The sequence below is a fragment of the Strix aluco genome, chromosome 20 (genome assembly GCF_031877795.1).
Source record: "Strix aluco isolate bStrAlu1 chromosome 20, bStrAlu1.hap1, whole genome shotgun sequence".
Taxonomy (NCBI): Eukaryota; Metazoa; Chordata; class Aves; order Strigiformes; family Strigidae; genus Strix; species Strix aluco.
The window spans coordinates 14,375,749-14,403,243 of record NC_133950.1 but is presented as its reverse complement, the minus strand read 5'-3'; the positions used below and the strand labels follow the sequence as shown (position 1 = coordinate 14,403,243).

At 47.7% G+C, this 27,495-nt stretch overlaps 2 protein-coding genes across 6 annotated transcripts; one reads left to right on the top strand and one right to left on the bottom strand.

The window, feature by feature from the left end:
• Positions 1-209: 209 nt before the first annotated feature.
• MRRF (mitochondrial ribosome recycling factor) lies at positions 210-14,162 on the bottom strand. Of its 3 annotated transcripts, XM_074845888.1 has the most exons (8): positions 14,094-14,162; positions 13,008-13,207; positions 12,469-12,624; positions 11,123-11,241; positions 8,127-8,218; positions 2,233-2,392; positions 610-719; positions 210-444 (listed from the first exon to the last, which is right to left on the bottom strand). In XM_074845888.1, the coding sequence occupies exons 2-7, from the start codon at positions 13,180-13,182 to the stop codon at positions 642-644; spliced, it is 780 nt and encodes a 259-aa protein (XP_074701989.1). In that variant the 5' UTR covers positions 13,183-13,207; positions 14,094-14,162; the 3' UTR covers positions 210-444; positions 610-641. The 3 variants fall into 3 exon arrangements, with proteins under 3 accessions (XP_074701989.1, XP_074701987.1, XP_074701988.1); XM_074845886.1 differs by having other exon boundaries at positions 210-719; XM_074845887.1 differs by lacking the exon at positions 14,094-14,162 and having other exon boundaries at positions 210-719; positions 13,008-13,707.
• On the top strand, positions 5,000-26,950 carry RBM18 (RNA binding motif protein 18). 3 transcript variants are annotated; one of them, XM_074845889.1, is made up of 6 exons: positions 14,095-14,231; positions 14,331-14,447; positions 20,516-20,642; positions 21,866-21,952; positions 23,777-23,862; positions 25,258-26,950. In XM_074845889.1, the coding sequence occupies exons 2-6, from the start codon at positions 14,335-14,337 to the stop codon at positions 25,415-25,417; spliced, it is 573 nt and encodes a 190-aa protein (XP_074701990.1). In that variant the 5' UTR covers positions 14,095-14,231; positions 14,331-14,334; the 3' UTR covers positions 25,418-26,950. The 3 variants fall into 3 exon arrangements, with proteins under 3 accessions (XP_074701991.1, XP_074701990.1, XP_074701992.1); XM_074845890.1 differs by lacking the exons at positions 14,095-14,231; positions 14,331-14,447 and adding an exon at positions 5,000-5,106; XM_074845891.1 differs by lacking the exons at positions 14,095-14,231; positions 14,331-14,447 and adding an exon at positions 20,370-20,401.
• Positions 26,951-27,495: the final 545 nt, after the last annotated feature.

Sequence of the window (27,495 nt, the reverse complement as noted above, 5' to 3'; positions counted from 1 at the left end):
GGCTAAAACAGCCATGCTGTCAGCGCTGGTTTCTGTTCTCTATCCACAAAGCCTTGGGAACCACAAAGCCCATCTCCCTGCCCACCCTGCACCGATCGGTGTTGAGCTCCCTCGGGCCTTCCTGGCAGCCGGGCTGCCAGCAGCTCTGTTTCTTTTGGGACAGGTAAACCCAGGGGGACATAGCGAGCAGGAACTGGCTGACCCAAGGCTGCTCTGCCACATCTCATTCTGACTTTATTTTAAGCAAAAATAAATGTCGAGGTTCACAGCAGGACAGCGCAGGTTCCCCTTGCGCGTGGTCCTCGCCTCTGCGAGGTGCTGGGGTGCAAACGGGCAGGTCCTTTTGTGCCTCAGCTTCTGTGTGGGAGCCCTTCCAGCAGCCACCAGTCCTCCTTCCTGCTATTTTATTTTTTTTAATCTTAGTTCACCCAGTTCTGTTGCCACCTGGATGAAGAACAGTGAGGAGTTTCCCCGCTCCCTCCAGTACAATCCAAGGTGGGGAATGGGAGCAGCCAAAGCACAGAGCTGCTCCGGAGGTCTGGCAGAGCCCTCCAGAAGCTGTGACTGCGGGCAGGGATGCTGCCGGCGTGCATGGCTGCCTGTTCTTACTTGAGGAGGGAGTGTGTCCATCAGGATGGCGCTTATCCAAGCAGCTCCTTGGTCTTGGCTGCCAGCAGCTTGTCCATCTCCGCTGTAGTGCTGTCTGCCATTTGCTGGATCTGTGGTAACACAGTACAAGCCTGAGTCGTATGGTAAGTGATGCCAGAGTTTAAAGGGAAAGGAGTGACTACATTACCTCCTGAAACAAAGCCTAAAGCCCTAATAAACCTCAAAATAGTGCTGGGGCAAAAACTGGCTCTTCCTGGGGGCTCCCAGCAGCCCTCAGTGATTCTGTGCCAGTGTTGCATCTGAACAGTGAGAAGAGGGACTGGTCAGAGGCTCTGAAGAGATGTGCAACACAAACTCTTGTCTGAGCTTCACAAGTGACTTGGTCAGATCCTTATTTAACAGAGTGACTTCAGGGGAAGGCAGAGTTAGAGACCCGCTGGTGTTGGCACTGGAGAAGAGAGGGCTTATCTCGCTGCCTCCTGCAACCTTTCCACTATAAAACAAACTAGGTAACAGCAGGAGCACAGCGTTATTACATGCTAAGAATTCACACACCAAGTAATGGATCTGTTTATTTCTTTTTACAAGAAATAAATGGTGATTTGTTAAAGCCCTGCCCAGGGATCAGGTCTTCTGGCAAGCACGTAAACAGGACCAAAATGTGCATGCACTTCTTTGAGTGAGTGCAGATAAAGGTTGGAGCACATCGGGGGTGGGGGGGGGTATGTGCTAGTTTTACAGGACTGATTAAGATGCACTCGCTCCCAGGGTCCGAGGTATATGGCGATGACCTTTCCTCGTGCTGAAAAATTTGGGTACAAGCAAAAATTAGACTTGAGACGCTACCTCTCCAAATACAGAAAACCATCTGTCTGCTCTGGGAGAACTCCTTCCCAACAGGATTCAGTTACAATAGCATGGCCATTTTTCCTGCTTGCACAAATGCTCTGTATATCAATGTTTATTTTTGTGAGCGCACAGAGAACTGTCCTGAAGCATTTGCAATGTATCTAACTTTAGCTGTTAATAAACAAACAGCTAAAAAGTAATGGTCTGCCTTCACAGGCATCAATTCAGCAAAACACTTAGGCTTGTGCCTGAGTTTATGCCCAAGTAATTGACTTTAGTGACATCTGCTCTTAGGGAATTAGGCATGTGCTTAAGTATTTTCCTGAATTGGAGCCAAAAACTCCTAACAGAGATAATCTTGCTAGCCTTTTCATTAATAACAAACCGGAGCAATCCTCATTAACACCAGCTGTTTTGCAGTGGCCAGGCGCTGTGTAAATGGTGGTAACGTTAGGGACGTGGGTTGTTTTGCTCCCTGAGTTCAGCTCGTTTGCGCAACAATCCCTCATAGTATGAAAGCTCTCGGGGAACATTTTTTCCTGTGTCAGCTTACAATGGTTCATATCATAAATTTGCCTTTGAGATTGAAGCCCCAAATTTTGCAAAGAAAAAGCAAATACAACAGCCATTGTCAACTCAAAAAACCCAGCCCAGGGCCACACATTCCTCAGTTGGGTTCTCAGTGCTGGAGATTTGTCAGCAAGGGCTGGGACAAACACACCACTGAGCTGTGAAGCACCATGATACGGCAGAAGCGGAAAAAAAAATAATTACCTGCTTTTCTAGCATCCAGATGGTATCTTCAGACACTTGGTTCTTGAACTTCTTTATCTGGTTGATGCTTTTGCTTCGCACCTTTCTCAGGGCCTCTTTGGACTTGTTGGTGGACTGCTTGGCGAGCTTGGCCAGGTTCTCCCTGTGCTCTCTCGTTACCCTAGCAGTGCGGGGAAAGAAAAAAACACCAAAAGGAAAAAGTGTCATGTGTAGCCCAGCCAGATTTCTGTTCTGCGATGGAGTTCAGGTAAATGCAGCAATCCAATCCTCTCACTGCAGTACCCCTCCGACCGGCCTAGACTCGCTCTGCGCGGAGGCTCTATGTCACAAGGGCAGAGGCACTTAACAGCTCAGGGCATGTTTTTATCAGGCTTCGGTCCACCTGAGTGAATTGGCCACCTCTGCGCAGCATTGCCAGGGCAGCGTACCCCAGTGAGGGAAGTCTTGAGCCTAGAACAGAAAGTTTTCAGCACAGCCCTATGCTGAGGGACTTGGACTGAATCTTACTTGTTTTATAGTTGTCACTGCAGTGCCTGAAAGTCCTGCTCAAATGTTCAGACTTTCCTGTTTCCTGCTGCCAAAGCATCTGCGGGAAAGAGGGAAAATCCAGCTCCAGACCTGAGAGATGGAGCTAAAATGCGTAATCCTGCAAAGCCAGGAGGAAACCTTCATCCCTTCCTGAAACTCGGTATTATTACCCTGTAACTGAATTATGTATCTGGAAGCTACAGCGCTTATATTTTACTCAACCTTGTTCCAGTTCATCACGACCAGGCTTTTTCACCAAGATGATGTGAACACCCAGCTTGACAAGAGGATGCTGCTAGACGTGGCTAGCCACAGGTAACTCGGCCCAGGAGAACTTCAGCTCCACCTTCCCCACAACACAGGGCCAGTTACTGCTGTGGTGCCACAAGAAAATCCTCAACTTTCCATCCCAAACTAAAAACTGCAGGTGATGAGGGAGTGTGGCCATCTGAATAATGCATAGGAATGGCTGACGTGTCACCTCAGCTCTGGTAATGCTCCAGCACCTACAGCTGATCACCGTCAACATCAACTGCTAGTGCTTAACAATAATATTTTAATTATTTTCATGCCTATTGAAGTTTCTAGACTGCCTTGAGAATGAGAAACGCCGGTGCACTCACTGAGACTCGCTAGCAAGAGAGCGCCTGTCTGTTCACAGAAGATATTGCAAAATAAACATTTCACAGGAATATTTAGAAATTGGCTGCAACAGCCTGGGTCACCAAAACACTGAGGCCAAGACTCTTCCTGCAGAGAGCTCAGGAAATGTGGGGTGAGGGCTCCCAGGGCAGCGCCAGCTCTGCCCTGGCGTGGGTGCATGTTACGGGGAGGCTGTCGGGGCCCGAGTGGACCCTCAGCCCTTCCCCAGCCTGTGCACAGCCCAGCAAGTCACGCGCGCGCCGACACCTTCCCTCGGCAGCCAGGTCGCTCACGGCAGATCTCTGCAGAGGTGCTGGCCTCTCACCAGTTATCTTTATTGCACAGCTTCCCAGAACTGGTTAGTAATTACAGGAATTTGGGATCGCTAGAAAAGCGGACAGACCTAGAGAGCAGCGACCCGCCCGTGGTACCTCTGCGCAGGCACTGGCTCGGTCCCCCCAGCCCATCCTGCTCCCGGCTGAGGGACAGCCAGAAGGAGATAGCCAGTGAATTTCACATGTGGCCAGAGGCTTCTGGTCAGTGCAGGCTCGAGCCTGGACTGAACACCTAATTAGAAGTGAGCGGGGTTACTTGTGGTTTCCTCTGCATCCCAACACCGATGCCTTCAGGGCTTCTCGAGTTCGATCTCCCCAGCCAGATGTCCCGCGGCACATGCAAAACCAGCAAAGCCGGCTCACAAGCAGAGGTCTGGGTGAGGTCAGATTCTCAGGCAGCTTTTTGGGGGGGCGGGGAGTCAATCCTGGCTGCTAAACTTGGAGGAGGGAGCTGGAAATCTCTCCCATCTCCTGCTGGGTGGCGAGGTAAGCCAGTCCGCAGCAGGGCTGCCTCAGCTGTGGGAGAGCGAGCTCGCCGTCAGCTATTCGCCTCCCCGCTCCTGCTCAGCTTTTGCGAGTTGTGCTGAGGGTATCACTCGCCTGCTTGGGGCTGCCGAGCCTTTAAGGAAATGTTTTTGTTTATGCAGCGCTGCCAGATTTCCTATGCTTCTTGGCACGGGGTCACAGCTTTCATGCCTCCTTGTCTGTCTTTATTAACACCAATTTCTTTTTATCACTGCGCAGCGCCGTGGAGTTTCTCAGAGGGTTTTATGTTCCAGCCAGACTGTGTGTAAATTCTCAGCAATGCTACCAACAATGCCAGAAACGGACACTTTTTCAAGCAGATGCTGTTTCTGGTTAAGGAATCCATCAACGCGAGCCAGGCCCATGGTTTCTAAGGACAGTTGTTTAATCCTGCCCCCAGATCTGGGACTTTTAAGCTGGTTTTAGATATGTTTTCTTTTCTGTCTAGTAACCATTGCCCCTACCCCCTCTTTAAAGCCAAAAAAAGTGTGAAGTGATCCTGGGGAAAGGGTGCCAGAAGTGGGGAACATGGAGAAGGTCCCTGCTTGTCGCCCTTTCCGCCCTCCCCTGCAGCTCAAGGGGCAGCGGCTCAAATCCTGCCGTTCCCCCGGGGCCGGTCCTGCCCTGGCAGGATCAGGACAGAGCCCGGTGACTGACACGCCGGGGCGTTCAGAAACGCACACCGCCCCGTGGGTAACATCTCCTCTCTTTCTGCGTCCCCCAGCGAGCAGGGGTTGAAGCACCGCAGCCCTTGGATGCTCCTCTCCCTGCACACGGCGGGAGCAGACCCACAGCGAGCACGACGCGGGCCACGGCTCGTCTCCAACGCAAGACGTTTGTGCGGGTAAGAGTAATTTCTGTATCTCAAATGCTAGGAATTTCCTGTGAAGGAGAGGGATCAGTTAAAGGAAAGTAGGCTTAACTAAATACTCTGCATGCATAATTGCAGATAAACACAGGGTGCAACATATATTGCTCAACAAAAAGCATGCAAGAGACTTCTGATGATGAGTGATCTGGAGCAACGCAGCTCAGAAACAGCTTTGGGTTTTTTTCAAATGAAATTTTTTGAGTCCTTTCTCCCCATAGTAGATATCTTTGCATATTTCTTAAAGGGCAAAGGAAAAAAAGCGCACAATGAGTCATTAAACTTTCAGATGAGTCATCTGGCTTTCAGTAAAGCATGTGTAAAAATATTACTAATTTACAAACAATATCCAGTGTAACACAATGGGTCCAAAAAAGATGAATCTAAAAATGAGGCAATACCATAAAAGGCACAAGGTCAGGTCAAATTTGGCCAAGAGATCAACCAATACAAATGTTCCCATGGCTGGTTTTCTTTCCTTTTTTTAATTTTTAAGCCCTCAGAGAATACTTTTTATACAAATAAATATTGCCTATGCAGTGCTAGCAACACAAACAGGCAAATGCCTTAGGGAGCAGAGAGGATCCTAGCAGGCAGCAGAAGTAAACACGAACGAAAGGAGTGTATTTTTTCTGTTAAAACTGCAATGCAAAACCTAAACTAATAGAATAAATACTGAAAAGTAAACTCCATTTTAAAATGCTCAGTTGAAACGCTCTCAAGCACTGAAGCCCAGCTGGACCTGGACCTGCATAAGGCAAAATATGATGTGTGTCTGTCCAGCTGATAGGTCAGACTAAAAAGTGTTTTTAACCACAGGTAAGGGCAATTTGGGCTTGATTCTACTTATACTGTGCTTCCCCTCATGAAAGAACCAATTTCCGCAGAAACAATATTGTTTCTTCATTTCTGATTCGTTTGCTCGTTTTGCACACCTGCCATAATTCTGGCCATTTCACTGCATCTCTCTGTCATATATTCTTTGTAAACACCTTTAGAGCTGGGAAAATGGAAAACTTAGAAAATTTTAAAAAGTAATTCAGGGATATAATATTAAAGAGAGGCCTCTAGCAGAATTTGATTATTTCTGCCCTGCTTTGTATTAGAAGGTTGAAACTGTCTGCTCGTCTTTTTGGTAAGTGGATGAAACTCTTGAAAGACCCAGTTGTGGGGGTGAGCACACGGGACTGGAGGTGCCCGTGGGTCTCCCAAGCCAAAATCCTCTTTAACTCAGGACTCCCTGGGCTGTGAACCAGCCAGGAAGAAGGAGCCAGGAGCAAGGAAGAAGGAGCCAGGAGCAAGGAAGAAGGAGCCAGGAGCAACAACTCGTATGCACCGGAGGAACGAGGAAGCACACCGGGCAGATCTCCCCTGGGGACGGAAGACTCATTTTTGCTCTGCAGCACCACAAAAGATAGCGACAGACCGTACAGATTTGTTTAAAAAACAGTATTTTTTCAAAGATTGGGATTTGCAGTTTTGGAGTTTCCTCCCCTGCAATTCATATTCAAGGATGACCCAAGTGCCCATTAACAATCAAACCACTGTGCAGCAACCCGGGAGCCTCAGCAATTATGAAGATAATGGTGCCCTCCTCCTCCTCTGCCTCCTCTCCTGAGGAATGGGGGAAGGGCCGGGAGCACGGGGAAAAGAAAATCAGCAAATAGAATGATAATGTCACTCCCTCTCACCGACAGCAACGGAAAGCTGCAATTAGACTTCTCTGATCAAAATGCTAGATAAAATTCCATAGAATTTTTTAAAGTAGATCTAAAGCATGAGAAATACTTGGTTCACCTTCACTGAGAAGTCACCTGCCTGTAAAACGCAGCGCACGTGCAAGGTGTTTGTGTGCCCAGACAGTGTACGGAGCCGCCTTTACCCTTTGGGAGTGTTTGTTTGCAGCCCCCCGGTGCCAGGTAAGCCCGGAATGTGAGACCATGCGCAACGTCTGCCCACGGTATTTAGGCAGCTCCATCACTGCAGGGTCCGAGCACCCACAGGAACTGGTGAATTTTCCTTGTGCCACCCAAACCTGGGCAGAGCAGTGCCAACGCCCCTAGTCCAGGCTCTGTCTGCAGCAGCGAGTTGTGCAGCACGGTACGAGCGGAGCTGCTGGGAGGTCTCGCTCCACGCAAGATCCAGCCTGGTCCCCAAGACTGAACACACGTGTGCCGCGCCCTCAGCGTGCTCCCAGAGGGTACCTCTCTACCTTCATCTGAAAGCCATCTCGCTCGCAGGCAGGGACCCCAGCATGCTGCAGCCCGAAGCACGCTAAGCCAGGATCATCAGGAGCGCTTTGGAAGTGCTCTCCTGATCCAAACTGAAGCACTGATCCAGGGGCACCTCCTGTCTTGTCCAAGGGCTGGGAGACACCTGCGATGGGTGAGGGAAGCGAAGCCCAGGCCTCGCCCAGGAGCAGCCTGCTTTTCTATCAGTCCTACACCAAAATCTCCACGCAGCTATCAGTTATACAATGTGTATTACACGAGAAGAGGGAGTTGATTTTTTTAGTCAAAACTACTGATATCCTCCCTCTTTCTTTCATCACTTCCTTTTAGTGTTCTCTGCAGCAAGGTGCTATTCACTCCTAATACTACTGGTTCACTCCTGCGTTACTGCTGCTCTATGTTGGTGTCATTCAAGGAATTTACAGCATGGCAGCAAAAAATCAGTCCCTGAATTAAGGCAGAACAGCTTCAAAAGCCTTTGGCTGTCTCTTGCAAAGTGCTGCAGCCAGCTAGGACCAAGTTTCCTCTGCAGAGGGAAAATAAAGAACAATGAGATCAACCATCAGATGCCAAAATGTGGTGACTTAGAGCGCAGACACTTGGAAGAGATTCCACCAGACGCTTTTAGGGGCTCAGATTTTTTTTCTGAATGTGAAACACAGCTACATGAGAGCAATCGTACATGCTTACCCTCTCAAGGGCACTCGCTGCAACCTATTGCGTTACCTTGCATGATGATGAACTTGGGCAGCCATCAATACTCACTTAGGAACTGGCACCCGAATTATTGTCCCATCCACTTCTGGGTTCAGGTTCATGCTGCTCTCCCTTATAGCCTTCGTAGCTGCAGCTGTGCTCTGTAAAACAGATCAAAAGGTAAAGGGAATTAGGAAATAATCATTCCCATATGCCAGAACTCTGTCAATAGTTGGCAATCCATCTCCACGGAACATGGAAACATTTACTTCTGTTACCAGTAAGATCAGGAAGTTACATTGGTGCAGAGAGCTTTGATCAAACCGAATGGGAAACTATGGCCGTGCTCGGTATCAGGGTAGGGGGGCACGAAGGGGGGGAGAGGGGAAGGGAAGCAACAACAAAAGAAAACTGTTTTGCTTCTTTGAAACTATTTGAATGGTTTGAGGCAACGCAGAGTGAAACCGCAATAAATTCCCAAGGCATAGCCTGACTGTGGTGAAGGAGATGAAAGATTCTGAGCATTTAAAAATTCCAGTTGAATGTTTCCCACTAGAAATCACACAGTGCCAATTTAGAAACGTTAACTAACTTAACCACTTCAGCACTACAACCTAACCACATTACATCAGGGCAGTAGCAGCTGGCTGAGAAATAGCGCCTGTGCCCCGTTCTATGTTTATTTTACAGCTTATTACTTAGGATTAACTTCTCAAAACTCCACCACCGCTGGCTGACACTCTGCTCTGCTTAAAAGGTGAGGTGCGCAGGTTTGCCTGGTAACTGCAGAGTGATTAAAAGGCTTCCTGCCCCCTCCCTGGGTGCTGGTGTACCTTTACAGAGCGTCAGGCTTTACGGTTAAATCTGAGTTTTGCCGGGAGCTCTCACAGCGCTCTGCCAGGTTGCTTCGCTCTTGACATTGACAACAACAAGACCGAGCGAGTCTGTATCCTTGTGGCACTCGCACGGCATTTCCTACAAGGCGCGTTGCTATTTCTGATGATCTTTCCCATCATTAAGTTCAGCTCCAGGCTGCTGCAGACAGTATTTATGAAGTTCAGCTTTTGTCAACTGAGGCGCAAACTAAAGCTCTGTGCATTTGTTTAGGTCTCCGACATGTGACATCGCTGAACGAAATAAATGCTCTGCCAGTGTTTTGTAAGACATAACTGCTGTCCTCTAGAAGACAACAAGGGCAGAGAAAATGTAACTAAGATGATCTCAGCACGTTAGGAATGTAAATGTGTTATTCTATGGACGGTGCTTGCTCTGTAGGAAGGAAATGCTCAGTAAAAGCTGTGTTGTTTAATGTACATATTGCAGGAGATAGAGGAAGGGGAAAATATTGCAATATTACCCCCATCCTCTTGCAGCCCATGACATAAATAGCTGTGCTTAAAAAACAGTCTTGTTTGGTTTTATAACTCTCAGGCAAATAGAATTTGGCCCCTCATGTCCTTTTTCTATGATTATTTTCTTTGCCAGACTCCTCAGGCATTTTTATTTGCTTTTCAATGCCATGAAGTACTGACTTTCTGCTGTAAGTAGTGACATTAAGTACACGTGTCTGTAATGGTTTTAAAAGAGTTCAATCTATCCATGGAACGGTTATGGTACAAAACAACTGCATTGAGAGAAATAGTTCTAGCTCAAATTAAAAATGGTCCTTTGGCTTAGAAAGCAAATGTAGGCAACGCTGTATAGTGTGATATTTAATTTCTCACAGGCCCATTTCTGGGCCTGAGCTCCCGCTTAGACACGGGCTCAGTCATGGAGTGACCTCCCCAGCCCTCTCAGCTCCGGCACTTCGAGGGACCTCGGTGCACTCGCTGATGAGGGGCCTTCATTCTTCAAAGCCATTATACATGGTGGATACACTTTAAGAAACACTTAGGCATCAGGTGCCTTACACTGACCTTCTCTGAGACTTTACTGACTTAATTAATTGGGGAAAGCCTTTGCAAAATAAATAGAGATAAGCTTTGGCAAACCTCCAGACCCGGAGTGGGATGACTAGCTGACCTTGCGCTCGTTACTGCTCCGATCTGCACGGCTGCCCCGCTCTGTCTGCACCAGCCCGCTGCAGGGGACCACTAGTGCTTGATCCTGAGGTGGGATGCAGATTTGCTGCCTCATTTAGGGGCAAGTCTAACTAAAGCTCCTGCAGAAAATGAAGGGAATCCAGCTCTCCCAGAGGACAGGTCAAATCACCTAATTCAGGTTCTGACCTGCAGGTGCTGCCAAGGCAGGAGCTCACTAACCTCACAGTGCCCGAGCCAGGCCCTGTGACAGCACTTAGCACGGGTCCAGCTTAGTCCTACCCAGGAGGCTTTTCAGAAGCTCTTAGGCTACATCAGCAGCTTCTTCCGTGAGCTCTCGGGGGGTGTCACCAGTCCCACTGATAAGCAAGTTTTAGAGGAGTTTGATGGTGTCCCCAGCACAAATACAGACTATTCCAACTACACATGTGGCTCTGTGCCTGGCCACGTCTTCATAAGGAACTGAAATGACATAAATATAACAGAGCAGATGCAGTACCGCTTCCATGTGTGTAACTCAGGTGAACCAAAGGAGAGCATGTGTGTGCTCAAGAGTACCAGGTGCTGTAAAAGCATGGGAAATGGGGAGCTCTGGCAGGGCACAGTTAATCCAGGCATCTGGTCTGCAACACACTCAGCGCTGCTTTTCAACCAAGCTCTTGCAGATCCAGCTGATGGGAAACCAGTCCCCAGAGCAAACCCCTCACACTGTGGCATTTATTGGATACAACCCCGAGAGCAGACGCAGCCTGCGGGGCAGCACGTCACTCTCGTCTGACCCTGTTCTGCTGCAGGCAGCATGCTCCGTGGGACAGGCAGGGCTGGAGACATCGCTCACCCTGTGCAGTCGGCAGCAAAATACAGCTTCTGTTTTGTATCAGCCGCGAAGCAACACGCAGCCCAGCGGAGCTCTCAGCCCTGCCAGCTTTCGCTGATTTTGTCTAAGTGTTCCTTTGCTCAGCATCAACCTGTTTGCTCCCATGGTAATTATCTCCCCTCCCAACGCCTTTGGTAACATGTCCTTACCTCTGGAAAATCAGTCATGTTCACTATAATGAGCTGCGGTGACTTCTGCGAGATCTGACCCAGCTGGTTTAGCGGAAACTTCCCATCTTTTGTCATCACGATTATGTGATCAAGGGCCCCTCAAAAGAACCAAACACAGGGGAGTTTCAGTATGATACAGCAGTTCACAGCGATGCTGAAGAAAAACGCAGTGTCCCATTTCCCTTCTGGTATGCAAAATACAGATGTTACAAAAGAAAAAAACACATGTTTATTCAGACTTCAGGTGCTGTTTGTGTTCATGCATCCCCTGTGGTATTTGCAAGGTAAATATTTCAATGCTACTCTGAAGCACAAAAACATGAAAACAAAACTGTTGTTTGTTTTTGTTACTAGAATAGGAAAACTAAGCAAGATTGTTAAGAATTAAAAGGAAAACGTTATTTTTTAATTCTTAGAACTTAAAGAAAAGCAAAATGTTGTTATAAAAATCAAGATAACTATTGTCTTTAACTGAGCAGTGTTCTCTTAAACCCCTCTTTTTTTTTTCCCAAGTCCCAAGAGGAAGTGTTGTACACTGCCTAATTTAAAGTATTCAGTTTCTCCCTGAGCTACTCTTAATCTGCTCTCTAGTTTCTGCTGCAAAATGTTAACAGGCCAAAAGGCACATGGGACAAGAGGTACTTTATCAGTGCAATTAAAAAAAATACCTATGGTTAAAATAAATAGTTAAGAGACTGAGCTATGCTTTCTAACTCCATTAAAGACTGAAGTGCCCCTGCCAGAGCTGGGGTGGTGAATGATTCAAATTTGGTCATTGTTTAACATTAAATTTTATCCCTGAAACTCGATACTACTTACAAATACGTATGCTCAGAGTGTTATAGTAACTGTAGCTTAGTCAAATATATTCACGTTTCTTCCTAAAACACAAAATTCACTAAGTGAACAAGGCTTGTAAAGGTCACTAACCATAAAGACGCACAGCAAAAAAAGTTTGTATTTGCCAGACACCAGCCTGATGGCAATTTCCAAAAGGCTAATTTAATGGCAATTGGATTTTTCCTGCCCTACTGCACCATTAGCTGACAACCTGCTTCTTCATCACATCTGCAAACAGTTCAGTTAGACACTTTTGACATCTCCCACTTACAAAAGCTATTTCCAGGAAGTTATTAACAAAAATGGATTCTTCCTGGTCAAGCTCAGGGTGAAGGAAGTTTTTAGCTGGGGACGTCAAGGTTGTAGTAACTGGGTGCCCAGTGAATAAATAAAAAGAAAATAAATTTTGAAAAAAATCAGAGTTCTCCGTTACTAAGATTGGTATCCTTACAGGCAATAGAGCATCATACAAGAAAGTTACCAACCTGGTGAGGTTCTAACACTGAGATTTCTGCTGAAATCTTCTTTCAGAGCTTCCACAACTGCCTGCATGTCTTCAGTGGTTTCCTCCAAATTGATAATATCCTCGACTAGGGCAGCACTGATATTCACTCTGGCTTGACTCTGCCCTTTACCTTTAGCTGCAGATTACACATAAAATTAATTTCTATTTCTGACAAGTTAGTTGTTGCATTAGAAAGCAGAAAGAAGCTATTAAAACCCGTTAGATTCAGAATTGAGTCTAAGCTAAACCGAAGTAACTGCATTTTTTTAATGAGTAAACAGCCCAGCACTCGAGCACATAAGACAAAATATATTTGTAGGCCACGCTGCGTGCACTGACTCCAGCCTGGACTGTGACCATCGCTACCTACTGCCCCAGCGCAGCAGCAGCTCCATGGGAAGGGTTAAGGTTTCCTGTATACTGCAGCACTGTCAGGCAAACCAACTCCTCCAGTACTGGTACAAGAGATAAAAGGGGTAAGAAAAGAAATTCTGGCAACATAGAGACTGCCACCTTTACCTTTTTTGGTAGCTAGCTGTCTGGTCAGCAGCATCTGATGGGCACACTGCCCGCAGCCATCGAGGAGCAAGGCTGGGCAGCCTGCAGCAGCCTGCGGCAGCCCCCGCGTCACTGCAAACGAAGAACGATAAAGCAGGGCAGGCAGATGACGGGAGCATCTTAGTGCCACAGCCATCGTTTACAGCTCTTCTCCAATTCGCCTGGAAAAGAGAAATGGGAAACGGTCCACTCAGGGTGCTAAAAACAAACGGATGCAGGTGTTTGTTGTACCTATCAGGGCAAGGTGACAGTTCGGCAGGGTGGGTCTGGGCGTACTGCAGCGACCGACGGGTAAATTCGGTGGAAGGGGCTCGGTGGCAGCCAGCCTGTACCCACGTTATCTGTGCAGCCTTCGCGCTGCCGTCCAGAGGGGCACGGGCCTGTGGTGCAAAAGCCACAAGCAGGAACAGCTTGTCAAAGTATCTGGTATTTGCAGGTCAGCAGAGTAGAAACTTTAATTTCTGTCATGCGAGGGTTGAAGCCCCAAGATCTCCCGAATTTACAGGATTTATTTCAGCCTGGGCCGTTCGCGGCTCAGAGGCGTTATCGCAGCTGCGGCTCTGCTGTGCTCAGAGCTGACGGGAACCCCAGGCCCCTCTGGCCCCGGGGAGCTGCCGCCGACGGCCACCGGAGGGACCGGTCTCTCCGCCGCTCCGAGGACGGTCCCGGGGGCACCCAACCCCCGTGCTCGGGCACGACGGCCGCCCCCACGCCCCCTGCCCCCCCGAGCCCGGCGGCGGGGACCCCACGGACATCCCGGGACCCCCGCGGCTCCGCACGTGCGCACAGGCCCCGCCCATCGCTGCCCCGCCCCGGTGATGCTCCGCCCCATCTGGTCACACCCCCGGCACAAGGCCCCGCCCCCTCGCATGGCCCCGCCCCCGGCTCCCTCTCCTCAGGACGCGCCGGCCCGGCCCCGCCCGCGCCCCCCCGGTGCCCCCCGCGGAGGGCCGGGCCTGGCCGGGCCGGGCCGGGCCTTCCCGCTCCGCCCGCCGGGCCGGGCCGGGCACCGGGGGCGGGCGGGCGGGTGTCCCCCTCTTCGCTCACCGTCGCGCAGCGCTGCGCGTTTGCTCCAACGTCATCGGTCCGCGCCGCGGCGTTACGTCAGTAATCGGCGCCAAGGGCGGGGCGAGGCCTACGCGAGGACGGAAGCGGCCGCGGCCTGCGCGGTCCCGCGGTGTCATGGTGAGTGTGGCCCCGGCCCGGCCTGTCCCCCCCCGCCGGCCCGGTCTGTCCCCCCCCGCGCCCCCCGCCCCTCCCCGCTCTCACCGGTGCCCTCCGCAGAGCCATGGAGCCGGGGCGCCAGGCGCTGCCGCTGGAGAACGCCTCCATTCTCTCCGAGGGCGCCCTGCAGGACGGGCACCGCCTCTGGATCGGCAACCTCGACCCCAAGATCACCGAGTGAGTGACTCCGTGCGCGGCACCGCACCCCCCAACCTCCCCGGTACCCCCCCGCCAGCGGCCCCGCCTCCCCCGACCCTCAGGGGCGCCGCCTCCCTCCCGCTCCCCCGCCCCCAGCAGCGGTACCGACCCCCCTCGTTGCCCCTATGAGTGGAGCCGTGCTTCCCCCTACAGCAGCACCCCAGCACCCCTGGGCAGTGCCACATCTCCCCTCCTTGGTGGGTCCCCCCCAAGCCCTGGCTGCCCCCCCACCTCCGGGCCCAGCCTTAGGGCCGGGTGTTGCCCACCCTCCGGTCCCCGGTGCCGGAGGCTCGCCCGGGTGTGGGACGGGTGACAGTATTGGGGGGGACCCGCTCTGGGGGTGTCCCCATGCCCGGGAGGGTAGCACAGGCTGATGTAGCACACCCAGCTCTTGCCTCTGCCCTGCAGTGAGGGGTGATGCTCGCCCACTTCAGCAGATTTGCCAGCTGGTCCCAGCTCCCATGGTGCTGGTGGGTGGCCCTGTGGCTGCTTGGTGCCGCTGCCTGGCAGCAGGTGGCCCAAAGTGTGGGTGGCGGGGGGTTGGGTGTATGCGGGGTGTCTGCGCTGGCCCCCCAGACTAAGGGGTTCAGAGACAGGTGCATAACTACGACATACAGCAGTTGTCTGAGCCACTGCTCGGGCTGGAAGCCCAGGGGTTGAAAACATCTTTGTTTTCTAAACTAGGGAAATGTTAGAATTTTAGATTAGAGACTTTCAGGGTGACCAAGAGCCTTGTTTTATTATTTTGCTGGTGTCAACAGTGGGATGTAGGTTGAACAGAGGAGAGTTACTCACTGGAGTAACTGATAGCGAGGTAGGGTGTGGTGTGACTGGCTGCTTATGGTGGATAAGTGCATAAATCTAATGTGTGTGTGAATGCGTTTCATATTTCCTTCAGACTACAGATAATTATCTTTTGAGCAAACATTTGAACAGCTAAATTGTCAAGGGAATATGACTTGCTGTCCAATGTTTGGAAAGTGTGCTGAGAAATCACTAGGTTGTATTAAAAAAAAAAAAACAACACAAAAACCCCAAAATAAAACCAAAAAAACCCAAAACAAAATCAGTTTGGGGTTTATACACTTCTAAGAGACAAGCACTTTTGATTAACTATTGTATATGCCTGTCATGGAATACTTTTTCTTCCTGCTTCTTTTTGTGTGTGTGCAGGTGCTAGGTTTTTATTCTAAATGCGGTTCATCTTAACTGAGCAGTTTTCTAATAGCTTCTAAATGGAATCATTAATGCATTGTGCTTTCCAGCCATTCAGCTTTGGGTAGTTTCTGCATTAATTACTGTTTTTATCCCACAGCTACTTTATGCTGGTTTATCCACATTCACTGACCACATGAAATTAGATATAGGAGTTCTTGAGCGTGTTGTTTGCTGGGTTCTTAAAGATTCAGGAAACTGGGTTAGTGTGAGGAGAAGATAGTGGGTATTTGTAAATGTGTTAGATCCTTCACTTCCCAGGGTGACCATTAGTGGTGTTTTTAAAGACCCTTTCAGTCAAGGTTGTTTCTCTGAATCTAGGCCAGACAAGTAACAGCTTTATACGGTAGAATTTACTGTTTTCATAGCTTGGGTGAAGTGAGTTTTGTGTGTTTCAGTCGACTTCTTGCATGGGCAGGCTGTTCCGTTTCCAACAGCCTATTGCAGCTGCCTGAATTCAGCAGTGTGGGTGTGGTGCACAGCTGTCCTGGTACCCTCGCTGCTGGGGACCGTGTCCAGAGCAGTATCACAGCCGCGGGCAAGGGGCTTCGTTCTCCAGTGTCATCAAACCTAAAGTGCTACTAAATCTTTAAATTAGCCCAGTGATGAGTGACAGTGCTTGTTGCTTATTTCAGGCTTTATAAATCTGTGTCTTGCTTTTGGTTTTGCTTTAAAAATGCCTATTCTCTCCTGCAAGCTATATTGTAATCTCCATTTCCTTGTGAATAAAAAAAGAGGAAGTTCCTTTTAACACGTTGTCAGGGTAGAAAAGAGTGCAGTTCTATGTCAGGTCAGTAAGTTTCTGTAAATGGTCTTGACCCTTACTTTCTTATCTTAAGAGCTTACATCTCTGCTCAGAGTTGCTCATCTGAATTACCCCTGTTGAGGTTACTAATCACATGACTAAAACCATATATACCTGAAAACTAAATAGCTGTTTGGTCATTTGCTGCTTTTATCTGATTTTTAAAGGGTTGCCTCTGCAATTTCTATGTTAGATTTGTTTAAGACTGAGTGAAGTTGATGGAATTGTTAGCAGGGTTAATAACTGGTTGTGACTTTCTCGAGCAGAAAAGAGTTCAGAAAGTCTTGAATTAATCCAAGACTCTCATTTAGAGAGCAACCTATAGCTGCAATCAAGTGCTGGGGAGTTAATAGGTAACGTACACATTTGAGCACAAGCTGCAGTAATAGGAATTTATAAATGTAGGGCTGCCCACAAATTACAGCCTGCAAGTTGGTGGCTTATAGGAGGTTATTGCACATACTGAGTAACTGTGACTCAGATGGGCGTCTCAAAGGATCTTGAATGCTGACGTACCCTGCGTACTGGGGTGTGCTGGGTCTTCTGGTGGGCATTCCACCTTACCAGTAGCGTTTGTTTGGGTGACTTCTCTTCTTTTATCCAGCATGCTTAGAGGATTGTTCTGCCTCTGGAAGAAGATAGTATTAGGGTGTTTACTGGGAGTATTCTTGGCAGCTGGAAGGAGGCGAGCAAGCACCCCAGGACCTCGCAGCTGTCCGTGACATAGGACACTGTCTGCAGGCACTTCTGATGCTGAATGCTCCCTGCTGTGGGGCCTGCCACGGCAGTGCACGAGCAGAGCAGCCCATGGTTGGTTCTGGGTTTGGTGTCACTGAGCAAGGAATCCGTGGAGTCCCTTCACCATCGCTGTGAGCATCGCCTGGTGCAGCATTTGTCCCTCAGTAGCACAGCAGGATAGGAGATGCGCTGTGACACAACTGTTTGTTCACATCACCTCTCAGCTCCCATCCTGTGGGGGGAAAAACCCGTCGTTTGGTTACATCTCCTGTCTGGCAAGCGGAGTAGGACTGCCTCCTCTGCCCGTTCCTCTCTGTAAAGCCTGTTGGGACTTTTCAACATTTTGGACAGGCAAAAATTTCATTTCCAGCTCTACAGTTATACATACGTATTATCTAGTTTCCAGTAGCCTGTGAATGACCATTCATTTTCCACAGGTATGTAATAGCGGGTGTTCAACTTCCTTGGCTGTTCTGCCGCTTGTCTAGGATCCCATCTTGATGAGTCTCACCTAGAAAACAATGTGTGCGTAAGTTGTTGTTACAGACTCCTACTGACTCCCAGTGGGGCAAAATTCTTCGCAATAATAGGTTTCGCATGTGGCCCGGTACCTTTGCGGTATCCTTGGGACAGCATTGTTCAGAGGAAGCCTTGCCTGTGTTTGAATAGCGCTCGGGGTGCCAGGAGGAAGAGTGGAGGAAAAGGAAATGGGGGAGCTGCTGGTTTGTCTCGCATTCACATCAGATGACAGGAAGTGGAAATTGAGGTTGGCTGCGGTGATCTGCACAGCACGGTGGGGCCACATCTGTGCGAGTAACTTCCAAGCTCTGGATAACCCAAGTTGTTGCCATAGTAAAGCTTTTTACATGTTCTCACTTTTTTTTTTTTTTAAGGCTTCAGGTTTTCCATGACAGGTCTTCCTTCAGTACTGAAGTCCTCTTGGCTTGGAGAACTACTTGTCAAGTTACTGTTAATGCCCTCACTATATTAACAGTAACAAATCACAATTGCAGTCTGAAACTTTTAGTTATTCAAGACTTCAGTTCTGAGCTGTTCCACGGAGAGTAGGTGACCTGCAGTTGTAAAAATTGCACACGTGGTTGGAAAACAGTGTTTGTATCACCTATCATCTAAAGATTCTAAATAAAATAGATTACATAGGTTGGATCTAGACTCTTAGTGAAATTTGTTTTAAATGAACAACTACTGTTTTGCTACTAAGAAAGTATTATTTGAATGTAGAGGTTCTCAAAAAAACCCCAAACCATAAAATATTCCTTTGAGCGGGGCAGCTGCAGAGTTTTGTTGCTAAACAGAATGCGATGAGAATCATTGTTGCCCTTCCACTGCCTTTGTAATTGCCCAAAGGGGAACAGCGGTCAAGTGGTAAGGACTTTATTTTCATACTGCTGAAATTGCAAGTACTTTTTGTAGCAAGATGTTTGAAGAAACAAACCCATGGTGCATTTGCATGTTTTGGAGGCCCTGAAAGTTCAACAGTGGGGTTTTATATACATCATACGCTCCAAGGTTGGTGTTTTTACTTGTACATCTCTGGCTGGTTGTTGGTAGCTTGAGGTGTGATGGTGAAACTTGGCTACTGTGTAACCAGCTCCTTTTTTCCCCCCCCCCCCCCCCCCCCCCTTGCTTTTCTGTCTCCCTTGCCTTCAGAGCAGAGACTGAGGCTTCATAGGCCTCTTGGAAGACCATGGGCTTCGTCTGTATTCCAAAGGATGTAGGAAGCCTTCCATAATCTATTACAATGTGTTTATTCCCCTGGGAGATAACTTGGCCCTTCTGCACTGCTCGTCTGAACGCTTGCTGCACCTTCACCTCTTTAGAAGTGCATATCCTGAATGTCCACCGTGACCCATCCTGTGAGATGACTCACATTCCTGGAACTTTCTTGCCTGGCTCCTGGAGCCTAACAAAGGGCTAGAGCCCTTTTCAAACATCCTATCAGACTTTATTAGGAAAAAATGTTGTCTGCCCTTCCTATTCAGACTGTCCCTAAAGGTGCCTGGTGCATTTGGCAGTCTTGGGCCACTATTGACCAGTCATGTCTGGACTTGCAAGGTGTTTTCCAGTGCCTGGTGCTCCATGTGCACTCTGAGATATCCTGGTGGGCCTTCAGAGCACTGAGTGTTATCTTGCAAGCTGAAAAACTGGGCTGAGACTACATGGCTTGCTAACGAATGCTGCACAGCTGATCAGGAGAGGATGAGTCCTGACTAAGACACCCTTATTAAACCCTTGAACAATTCTTAAATGTTAGGGACAGGGTCAGGCAGTGACATAGTAACAGGTGTCATTTTCCTTCTAGGTCAGCTAGTGACATTAAACACTTTGATCCCAGGAACCAAAAAAAGCTGCAGAGACCTTTCAGGATTAGATGCGGCCTGTACAACAAATGTGCTCCTTATTTTAAGTCGCTCCATGCACTAGATACTAAGCAGACAGATTTAGTCTGGCTTTCCACAGTTTTATTGGAAACAGGACTCTCCCCACTGGATGGCAGGAAGATAATTGGCTAAATAAGTGTCTGACTTCTGTGTGCATGTTGCTGAAAAGCTGTCTGAGCCAGGAGCACTGGCAGATTTGGCCTGGATCATCCTGAGGTCTGTCTGGTGGCAGTAGACAAGGCAAAAAAAGGGCAATTCCTGGTTGCGGTTTGTTCTTTTGACTCTTTTGTCTTCCTGCTCCCCCAGCTCTGCAAGGCAAGTAGGAGAGTGGCTGCGTTTTTGTATGATCTGGCTGTGGTGTTGTCAGTGCACTGATAACTGAGGATCCTGAGGGACGTGGGGTGCTGTGGTCTGTGGGCTAGGACTGCTCGTGCAGGGAGAGGAATACAGGGGATGGAGCTTCAGGTGGCCACGTCAGGGCTAGCGAGGGGCAGACACGATGTTTATGCTTGAAAGTAGGTGTGATTTAGTGAGGCAGGAGGCAAAGCCCTCCCAGACCCGTAGGGAGCCATTGCGTAATTGTCCAAAAGCCAACTATTAATAGATCTCCTGCATGCCCTTCAGCTGGCACCGCTGGGAGGGAAGCGTTGTGCCTCGGGGTGTTAGAGCAGTCCCTGATATGGCAGCTCAGAACTGTGGGTGCTGAGGGGTTGCTGTACAGGGCGCCCACCTCTGCGGGTATTTGGGAATATTTGTATGACACAACTGCTTATGTTAGTGAGTGTGAAGTTGCGGGGCGGGGGGGGGGGGGATTGGGAGGTTCCTCTCTATCTCCCCACTTTCAAAATGGTGAAAGGCGTCATAAAAATGTCTTCTCTCCCCTTCAGATATCACCTCCTCAAACTCCTTCAGAAGTTTGGCAAAGTAAAGCAATTTGACTTTCTCTTTCACAAGTCTGGTGCTCTGGAGGGGCAGCCGAGGGGTTACTGTTTTGTGAACTTTGAAACCAAACAGGTATGTTGCTTTTATCTAAAATTCTGATTTAAGTGACTGGCTCCTTTCCCCATCTTTTTTATGTCAATGTAAAGCTAAAACAGGCAGGGATAAATTACATACCTTGTCTACACAAACCCACAGACTCTTAACAGCTCCACTCTGTGACAGCCACTTTGTGACTGCTCCTGGGAGTAGCAGTAGTGATTTCCTTTCTCCTCTGCTCTTTTCCTGAATCCTGCTTTCTAATGCTAATCAGAAAGGGCCAGTTCTTTGGTCCACTTTTGTAGTGAGCTCGTGGAGATGCTGTGATCCACACAGAGCCTTGGATCAGCCTGCCAGACCACCTGAAATCCAGAACTGCTCTGAAGTTCTCCTGGTTTTACTTTTGTGCATTCACGAATCCAAACACCAACTTGTGTGATGCTGCCAGATGTACGTGACACATCTGCAGCATTCTAGAGTGAGCTGTCCCTGCCTGTCCATTTGGGGTTTTAGCTCTTGTTACAAATCAAAATTTCAAGTCGTGCTCACCTGTAACATCAGAGTTGTAGTTATTTTGTTGTAATTCTGCCAGAATTCTTCAAAAGTTAGGAAAAACAGCGTGTTTGGAGATTGCTTGTGGTTGTATGACCTCATCTTTTTTGCTATGCAATTGCTGGTAAGGATGTCAGAAAAGCCCTGACACAGTGCGTTAGCTCTAGAAAATTATTCATAGCAAGGTAGAACAGCATTGCAACATAAATCTTCAACTGCTGTGAATCAAGTTTTATGGGAGTGTCCCAAAGCTGCAATTCCGCTGCTGAGCCTCAAACAGGACCAAGTGGATCATGTCCCCAGTGAGCATGAGCAGGATCTGGAATGAGTGTAAGACAGGTGTTAATGAGGCAGATGTAATCACTGTAATGAGCCACAGGATTTTCTAGAGAAACTCCTGTAGCATAAACCTCCCTCGGAATGCTGTTCCAGTGGCCTCTATGTTTGGTATTGTCCCCATTTCCCCCCCTGAAAATAAGTGAAAGAATAAACCAATGAGGCTGATAAAAGTCTGGTTACTCAGATGTAAGAGTCTTCCAAAGATATTCCTGGATTGGGATACAATGGGATAAAGTTTCTTCGCTGTCAGCTAGCTGCACTTACAGAACAGCTGTATTTCCAGATTAACAAAGGAAAAAAGGCTCTTTACATCTGAGTCGGTTTTGACTAAAGACTTGGTTTGTTTATTGAACTGTCTTCCTGTGCAGGAAGCAGAAAAGGCGATCCAATGTCTCAATGGGAAGCTGGCCCTTTCCAAGAAATTGGTGGTGCGGTGGGCTCATGCACAAGTCAAGGTAAGCTTGTTGTGTAAATAAGAATTGCTTTTAATTTTAATAAAACTTTAAGGAACAGTTTTTATCAGTTTTTAGCCTGGCCAAGATAATTTCGGTCTGTTCTAGGAAATAACTCTCATAGACACACTATTAACAATCTACCACTTTTGTCTACCTAAACTGTGCTGGATTAGCTGTGAGTAACAATAGGCCGTATAACCTGATGTTCTTTGTAAGGGAGTTTCTGATCAGAGCGGTGTGAACAGACTACTTCTATAAATGTCCATGTTTTAACTTTTCCCAAACTGACTGGCACAAAGTTTGAATCCTTCACTTTGTGGTTTTGCTCCCTTTTTGGATAGGAGATGCATGGAAATTCCCAATTACTAAGTACTTTTTTACTTTGTTCCACTTCTGAGAGCACTTATGTAGCAGCAGCTCTAATTACTTCTGACTTTAAAGCAACATATTTCACATCTAAGCTAAATATCCTTTAATTGCTTGCTCTGTCATATAAAACATCAATTTTTAATATTAATTTAGGCAGTACCTTCTGGAACGTCTTTGTTTTAATTTTTTAAAATTATTGCATTTTCTCCTGCAGTTACTTACTATCTGGTATTTGAATACTTTTAATATTGAGTATTTTTAATAACTTTCTTTGCAGATAAATGGATTTGGGGGGAGGTGGGGGTGAGCTGCTTCTTGCTATTTTTCCTTTGGGTAGTTTGCTTTTAGCACGTGCTGATTATCCTACAAGCAGCTTTCTACCCTTTCTCTTATCAAGTATACTAGCGCATCTGTTCTGGATGCTAAAAAAAACCAAAGCAGATATCTTTGTTAAAGGAGACCATGTTGTTTTAATTATTGGCTTCAAGGGCTCCAGGCTCTTGTCAGCACATCCAAGCTTGCGCAAATCCAGTCTCCATTTTCTTTAGCTCTGTAGCTACTAGAGCGCCACGTGCTTCCGGATGCCTGAAGAATGATCAGGCTGTAAAAGGAGTTTCAGCCAGAGGAATGAGTGTCTGCCCAGCTGGGAGTTCAGCGGGGTAGCTCAGTGCTTGGCTGTCCAGGGTATGGTGAAGAACATGCATAAATAATCACTTCAGTTTGCATGGCATTTTCTAATCCGTGAATGGAAAGATTTAACAACGCAGAACTTTGGCTTATTGTAACAAGTGTTTATTTTAGACAATACCAGCACCATGCTAAGTAGTTTTAAGATGAGTGGCCAAGGCTTACCAGACACTGTCGGTTTGAGCAGCTCTGCTGAAAAACAAACCTGACTTTGTGCCAAGCGAAATAAGGAAGCAGAACACTGCGAATAGTTTGGGGGGCCCTTTGCCCACAGAGATGACAGACTCACAGACTGCTTTCTGCAGAAAAGAGGTGGTTCCGAACTGCGCTTTTTTTTTTTTTCCCCCCCCCTGTTCTTTTCTCCCAGCACTGCATGATTCTGTGCGGTCGTGTGCAGAGTCAGAAGGCAACCCAAGCACAATGTCTGTATAAAGAGCACAGCAATACAGGACAGTAGTTACCTTCAAATTTACCATCTTTGCTTCGTGCCTTATATAGAGGGGAACAAGAAATGGTGAGACAGGATAAAGTTTAAGGATCCATAGTACCATGCACAGAAGTGTTCAGTATCAGAGTCTACGTTCCATGTTGGTACTAAACAAATATTATGGTTGGGATTTGTTTCAGTGTTTGGCCACCAAAATCATTCCTAGCAAAAGCTTCACAAAATATGAGGTGATGCTCATCCGACTTTAAAGTGTATCTGTGGGCAAATGTTTTTTTGTTCGTAATTCTGGCTGACTTCAATCCTTGGTCTCTTGTTCACAGAGATATGATCACAATAAAAATGAGAAGATCCTTCCAATCAGTCTGGAGCCATCTTCCAGCACGGAGCCGCCCCAGTCTAACTTAAGGTAGGAGATGGGGTGGGTGGGTGAGAGGTGTCCAAACTGTGGGAGTGGCGGGGAACTAACTTCTTTGATTTCAGTAAGGTCTGGAGTTGTTGGTGTTACGTTTGTGCTGAAACTCTTAACGTGGCAGAAAAGCTGTTTTTTAAAGGGCAGCATGCTGCAAAGTAACTCCTTTGATGTAGGACACTTCAGACTTGAAGTTCATTTTCTAATGTGTGAAGCTACTAGGGCAGTAGGAAGGAAGAGAGGTGAGGAGAGGAACTGGGAGTGTGTAACATTCCAGCTCCCTTGGCCAGAATGTGCCGTATGAATTTCAGTGAGAGGTTTTGTACTGTATTAATTTGATTAAGCAAAATCCCTGTTAGCAAGAATTTCTCTGTAGTGGCAAAATATTAAAACAAAATCACGTGTAGTACTTCACATAGAACTAATTTTTTTCTTTTTTTCTTTTTTTTTTTTTTGCCAGCGTTAGGGCTGGTAGATCTGCTCTGTGGGATGTGGTTAAATTCTCCAACCCCTCCATTTGCCTAAAGCACGTAGTGCTGCTTTGCTAATTCACGGTTTGGTTGAAAGGGTTTGTGATTTTCCTCTGTGTTCTGTCAGTGGAACCCTATGAGGAACCAGGACTGGGGATAATGAATTTGCCTACAGATAAAATGAGCTTGGAATTCAGAAGTAACACGCTAGGAAGTAACGAGCAGAGAGACTCGAGTCGTGCAGATTGTTAGCTACGTCAGTGGCGCGAAGGAGTTGTGTTAGTGAGGATGGATGCTGCAAGAAGCCGCAGCAGAGAAGGGAACATTCCTCGGTCCGTACCCAATGGAGGACAGTGAATAACAAAAGTCGTAGGAATTTGGGGTGTAACCTGGGATAGCTTCTCCCTTTGGGATAAACCCTGCTAATGCTGAAATAATGTTTCTTCCTGACCTAATTAGAGTCTGGGGTTTTCCCATCCCGAGCGGTCTTGTAGCTGGGAGGAAGTCTGGCTTTCATTTCTCTGCTGCTTCCAGCAGCCTCGTCTGAGCTGCGCTCTGCTGCACATGCTCAGACCTCTTTACATGACATCATTTTACATGAAGTAGGAAGCCTTGTTGTGTACTTGTCTCGCTCAGTGTCCTCGGGAAAGTGCTGAGTAGGTGCAAGGACCGTTATTTTGTGGTGCTGTGATATATCTTGGAGGAGCAAATCCGTGCTGAGGATTGCAATGCAATAGCGTGGGCTTTAAGCAGTAGATTCCTGCCTCCCAACTTCACGCTGCCTGTGAATGCAGTGGTGGGGGCTGCCTAGCCCCTCCTCGTGTGACTAAGTATTCGCATGTCAACAAAATCTCTGGATTGCTGTACTCTGATTCCATGCTAAGATCAAGCTTGATTTCTCTTCTGCTTTTTCTCTTTCCAGCGTCAGCGCAAAAATAAAGGCCATTGAAGCCAAACTGAAAATGATGGCAGAAAACCCAGATGCGGAATACCCTGCAGCGCCTGTTTATTCTTACTTCAAACCACCGGATAAGAAAAGGACTACTCCTTATTCCAGAGCTGCCTGGAAATCTAGAAGATGATGCATATGAATGGATAATGGTAGCAAGACACACTGCTTTGTATACCTGGAGTCCTCCAATGCTTTTGTACTTTGTAGAGTGAGAAGGATACCACCACCTGAGCCCCCCACCGCTGCCCGCGGCGCAGTGTTCTCTAACACCTTCGGTGGTCTGCTGCGTCCTCCTTGCTGCCAGCGCAGCTTCGCAGCTGAAGGCTGTTCAGAAAAGTAGGTTCCCTTCAAAGCCTCTGATGAACACGCAGACAACCTCTCGTTAGTGTGCATTCATTAGCAAGATTAGAAGCAGTAACCAGTGTATGGAGTAAAGCACATCCAAAAATACTCCATTTAACTGATTACTTTTTAAAGTATTTTTGAACAAAAAGTATTCCGATTCGTGTTTTTAATGGAGGGCACTTGGTTTTGATTAACATTCTGTAGTTACCACGGAAAACTTTTTCATCTCAATAAAACTCATTTTAAATAGATTTTGCAACACTTTTAGTAACTGTGCATGCAATATTTTATATGCACCAAAGCAAATTCATTTTGCATTTCAATTTGTAAACTTTAGGGTATTACGACGTGACAACCTTAAGATAATGACACAGCACGGGTATTTTCAGTGTTGTTTAGGTGGTAGGTATGTGCCCCCATGTAGGAATTAGTGTGTTTACACACCCCTGAGGCCTGCGCTGAGCTTCGGAGCACAGCAGTGGCATATCTAATGTTTGCGATCAGGGGTAGCTCTTCAGCAACCAGATGTGACAGCGTGAGAATAACGCTGCAGCCTCCGAGACATCTGTCAAGCACATGACCTCAGCGTTTGCCCACCAGCCAGTCCAACGCCTGGTTTTCGCTGGCTGGTAAAGGTGGCCGGTTGCCTCTTGGTGTAAAGTGGCACGAGCGTTTGTGGCGAAATGGTTCTGCTGTGTGCGGGGGATGACCTGCACCAGGTGCTTAATTTGCGAGTCCGATGGATGACATTTCACTTAAACCATCTGATCTGTGGCACGTTTTTCTCCCTAAGGAATCTGAGGAAAAAAAACCTTGTCTGGCAGCATTTTCTCCTTAGGACACACAGCGCTGTGACTGCGTGTGCAGGGGGCACCTTGGAGAACGTTTGTGCTCGGGTCCAGGGGATACTGCTCTGATTTTCCCAATGTCTGCTCACTGGTGAATCTTTACCTCTTGAATTGCTTCCCCAAGCGGGTTAACAGTGGTCTCAAACGGAGGAAAATCATTTTTAAACAGCCCCTGGTTGTGTACGCAGGTGTCGCTCCCTGGCGTAGCAAAGTGAGGTTTGTATTCCCGCGGCAGCGCACCCGCCTCCCGGCAGAGCACGCGTCCCGCTTCCCAGCCGAGAGCATCGGGGACGGAGCTCTGCCTGTCTGATGGATGGGTCGTTAAAAGCCTGAATTGTTCAAAAGTAGGCCTTGTGCTGTTAAATATTTGCTTTCTAGTTTTTTGGTACCTGAGTAAAGAGAAAAGTAGTATCATTGGGAGTTTGTACCCCTGTGAATGTCAATAACACCCGTTTACATTCCTCTGTGAACAGCCTGTGTTTTGTTCTTGCGTGGTCTAACGTTTGTAGTCCTCTGGATCTGTGTCTGCGTTATTCAGAACAGCAATCAATTCTATTTCTATTAGGAATTTAGAAAATACCTAGATTCAAATCGGGTATGTGGTGGTGTTCCTGTCAGAAACATTCTTTGATATTTATTTGTATTTAAATACAATTTGTTGAGATTCTCACGACTCTAAATAAACATTTAAAATGCATGTTTTCCTCCAGGAAAGCGAGGGTGGCAAGCAGGAAGTGAGGGTGGTAAATGCTTGGCATCAGCGAAGTCCACTGATACAAATCTGGGTACAATAGGATCAGTATCTTTTTTTTTTTTTTCAATTTTTTTTTTTCGCACTACCACAGTCACTAACAGAAGTGCCTTGTCTGTCGTTCGGCCGGACTCAGACCTGGGGGAGCTTTATTGCAGGTCGGTGTTTGTGTCGGTCGTTCCCGCCGCCACCGGCCTGGCAGGCGCTGGTGCTGCCGGCGCTTCCCAGGAATGCCGCGGCTTCCCGAAGGCCCCGCGCCGCTTC

Bases quoted from the DNA above. Each gene is read 5' to 3' on its own strand.
- MRRF (XM_074845886.1), bottom strand. From the start codon at position 13,182: ATGGCTGTGGCACTAAGATGCTCCCGTCATCTGCCTGCCCTGCTTTAT. The intron at 12,625-13,007 runs GTAAAGGTGGCA...TGTAATCTGCAG, and splicing joins ACAGCTAGCTACCAAAAAAG to CTAAAGGTAAAGGGCAGAGT. The intron at 8,219-11,122 runs GTAAGGACATGT...TCTGTTTTACAG, and splicing joins ACATGACTGATTTTCCAGAG to AGCACAGCTGCAGCTACGAA.
- RBM18 (XM_074845889.1), top strand. From the start codon at position 14,335: ATGGAGCCGGGGCGCCAGGCGCTGCCGCTGGAGAACGCCTCCATTCTC. The intron at 14,448-20,515 runs GTGAGTGACTCC...TCTCCCCTTCAG, and splicing joins CTCGACCCCAAGATCACCGA to ATATCACCTCCTCAAACTCC. The intron at 21,953-23,776 runs GTAAGCTTGTTG...TCTTGTTCACAG, and splicing joins GGGCTCATGCACAAGTCAAG to AGATATGATCACAATAAAAA.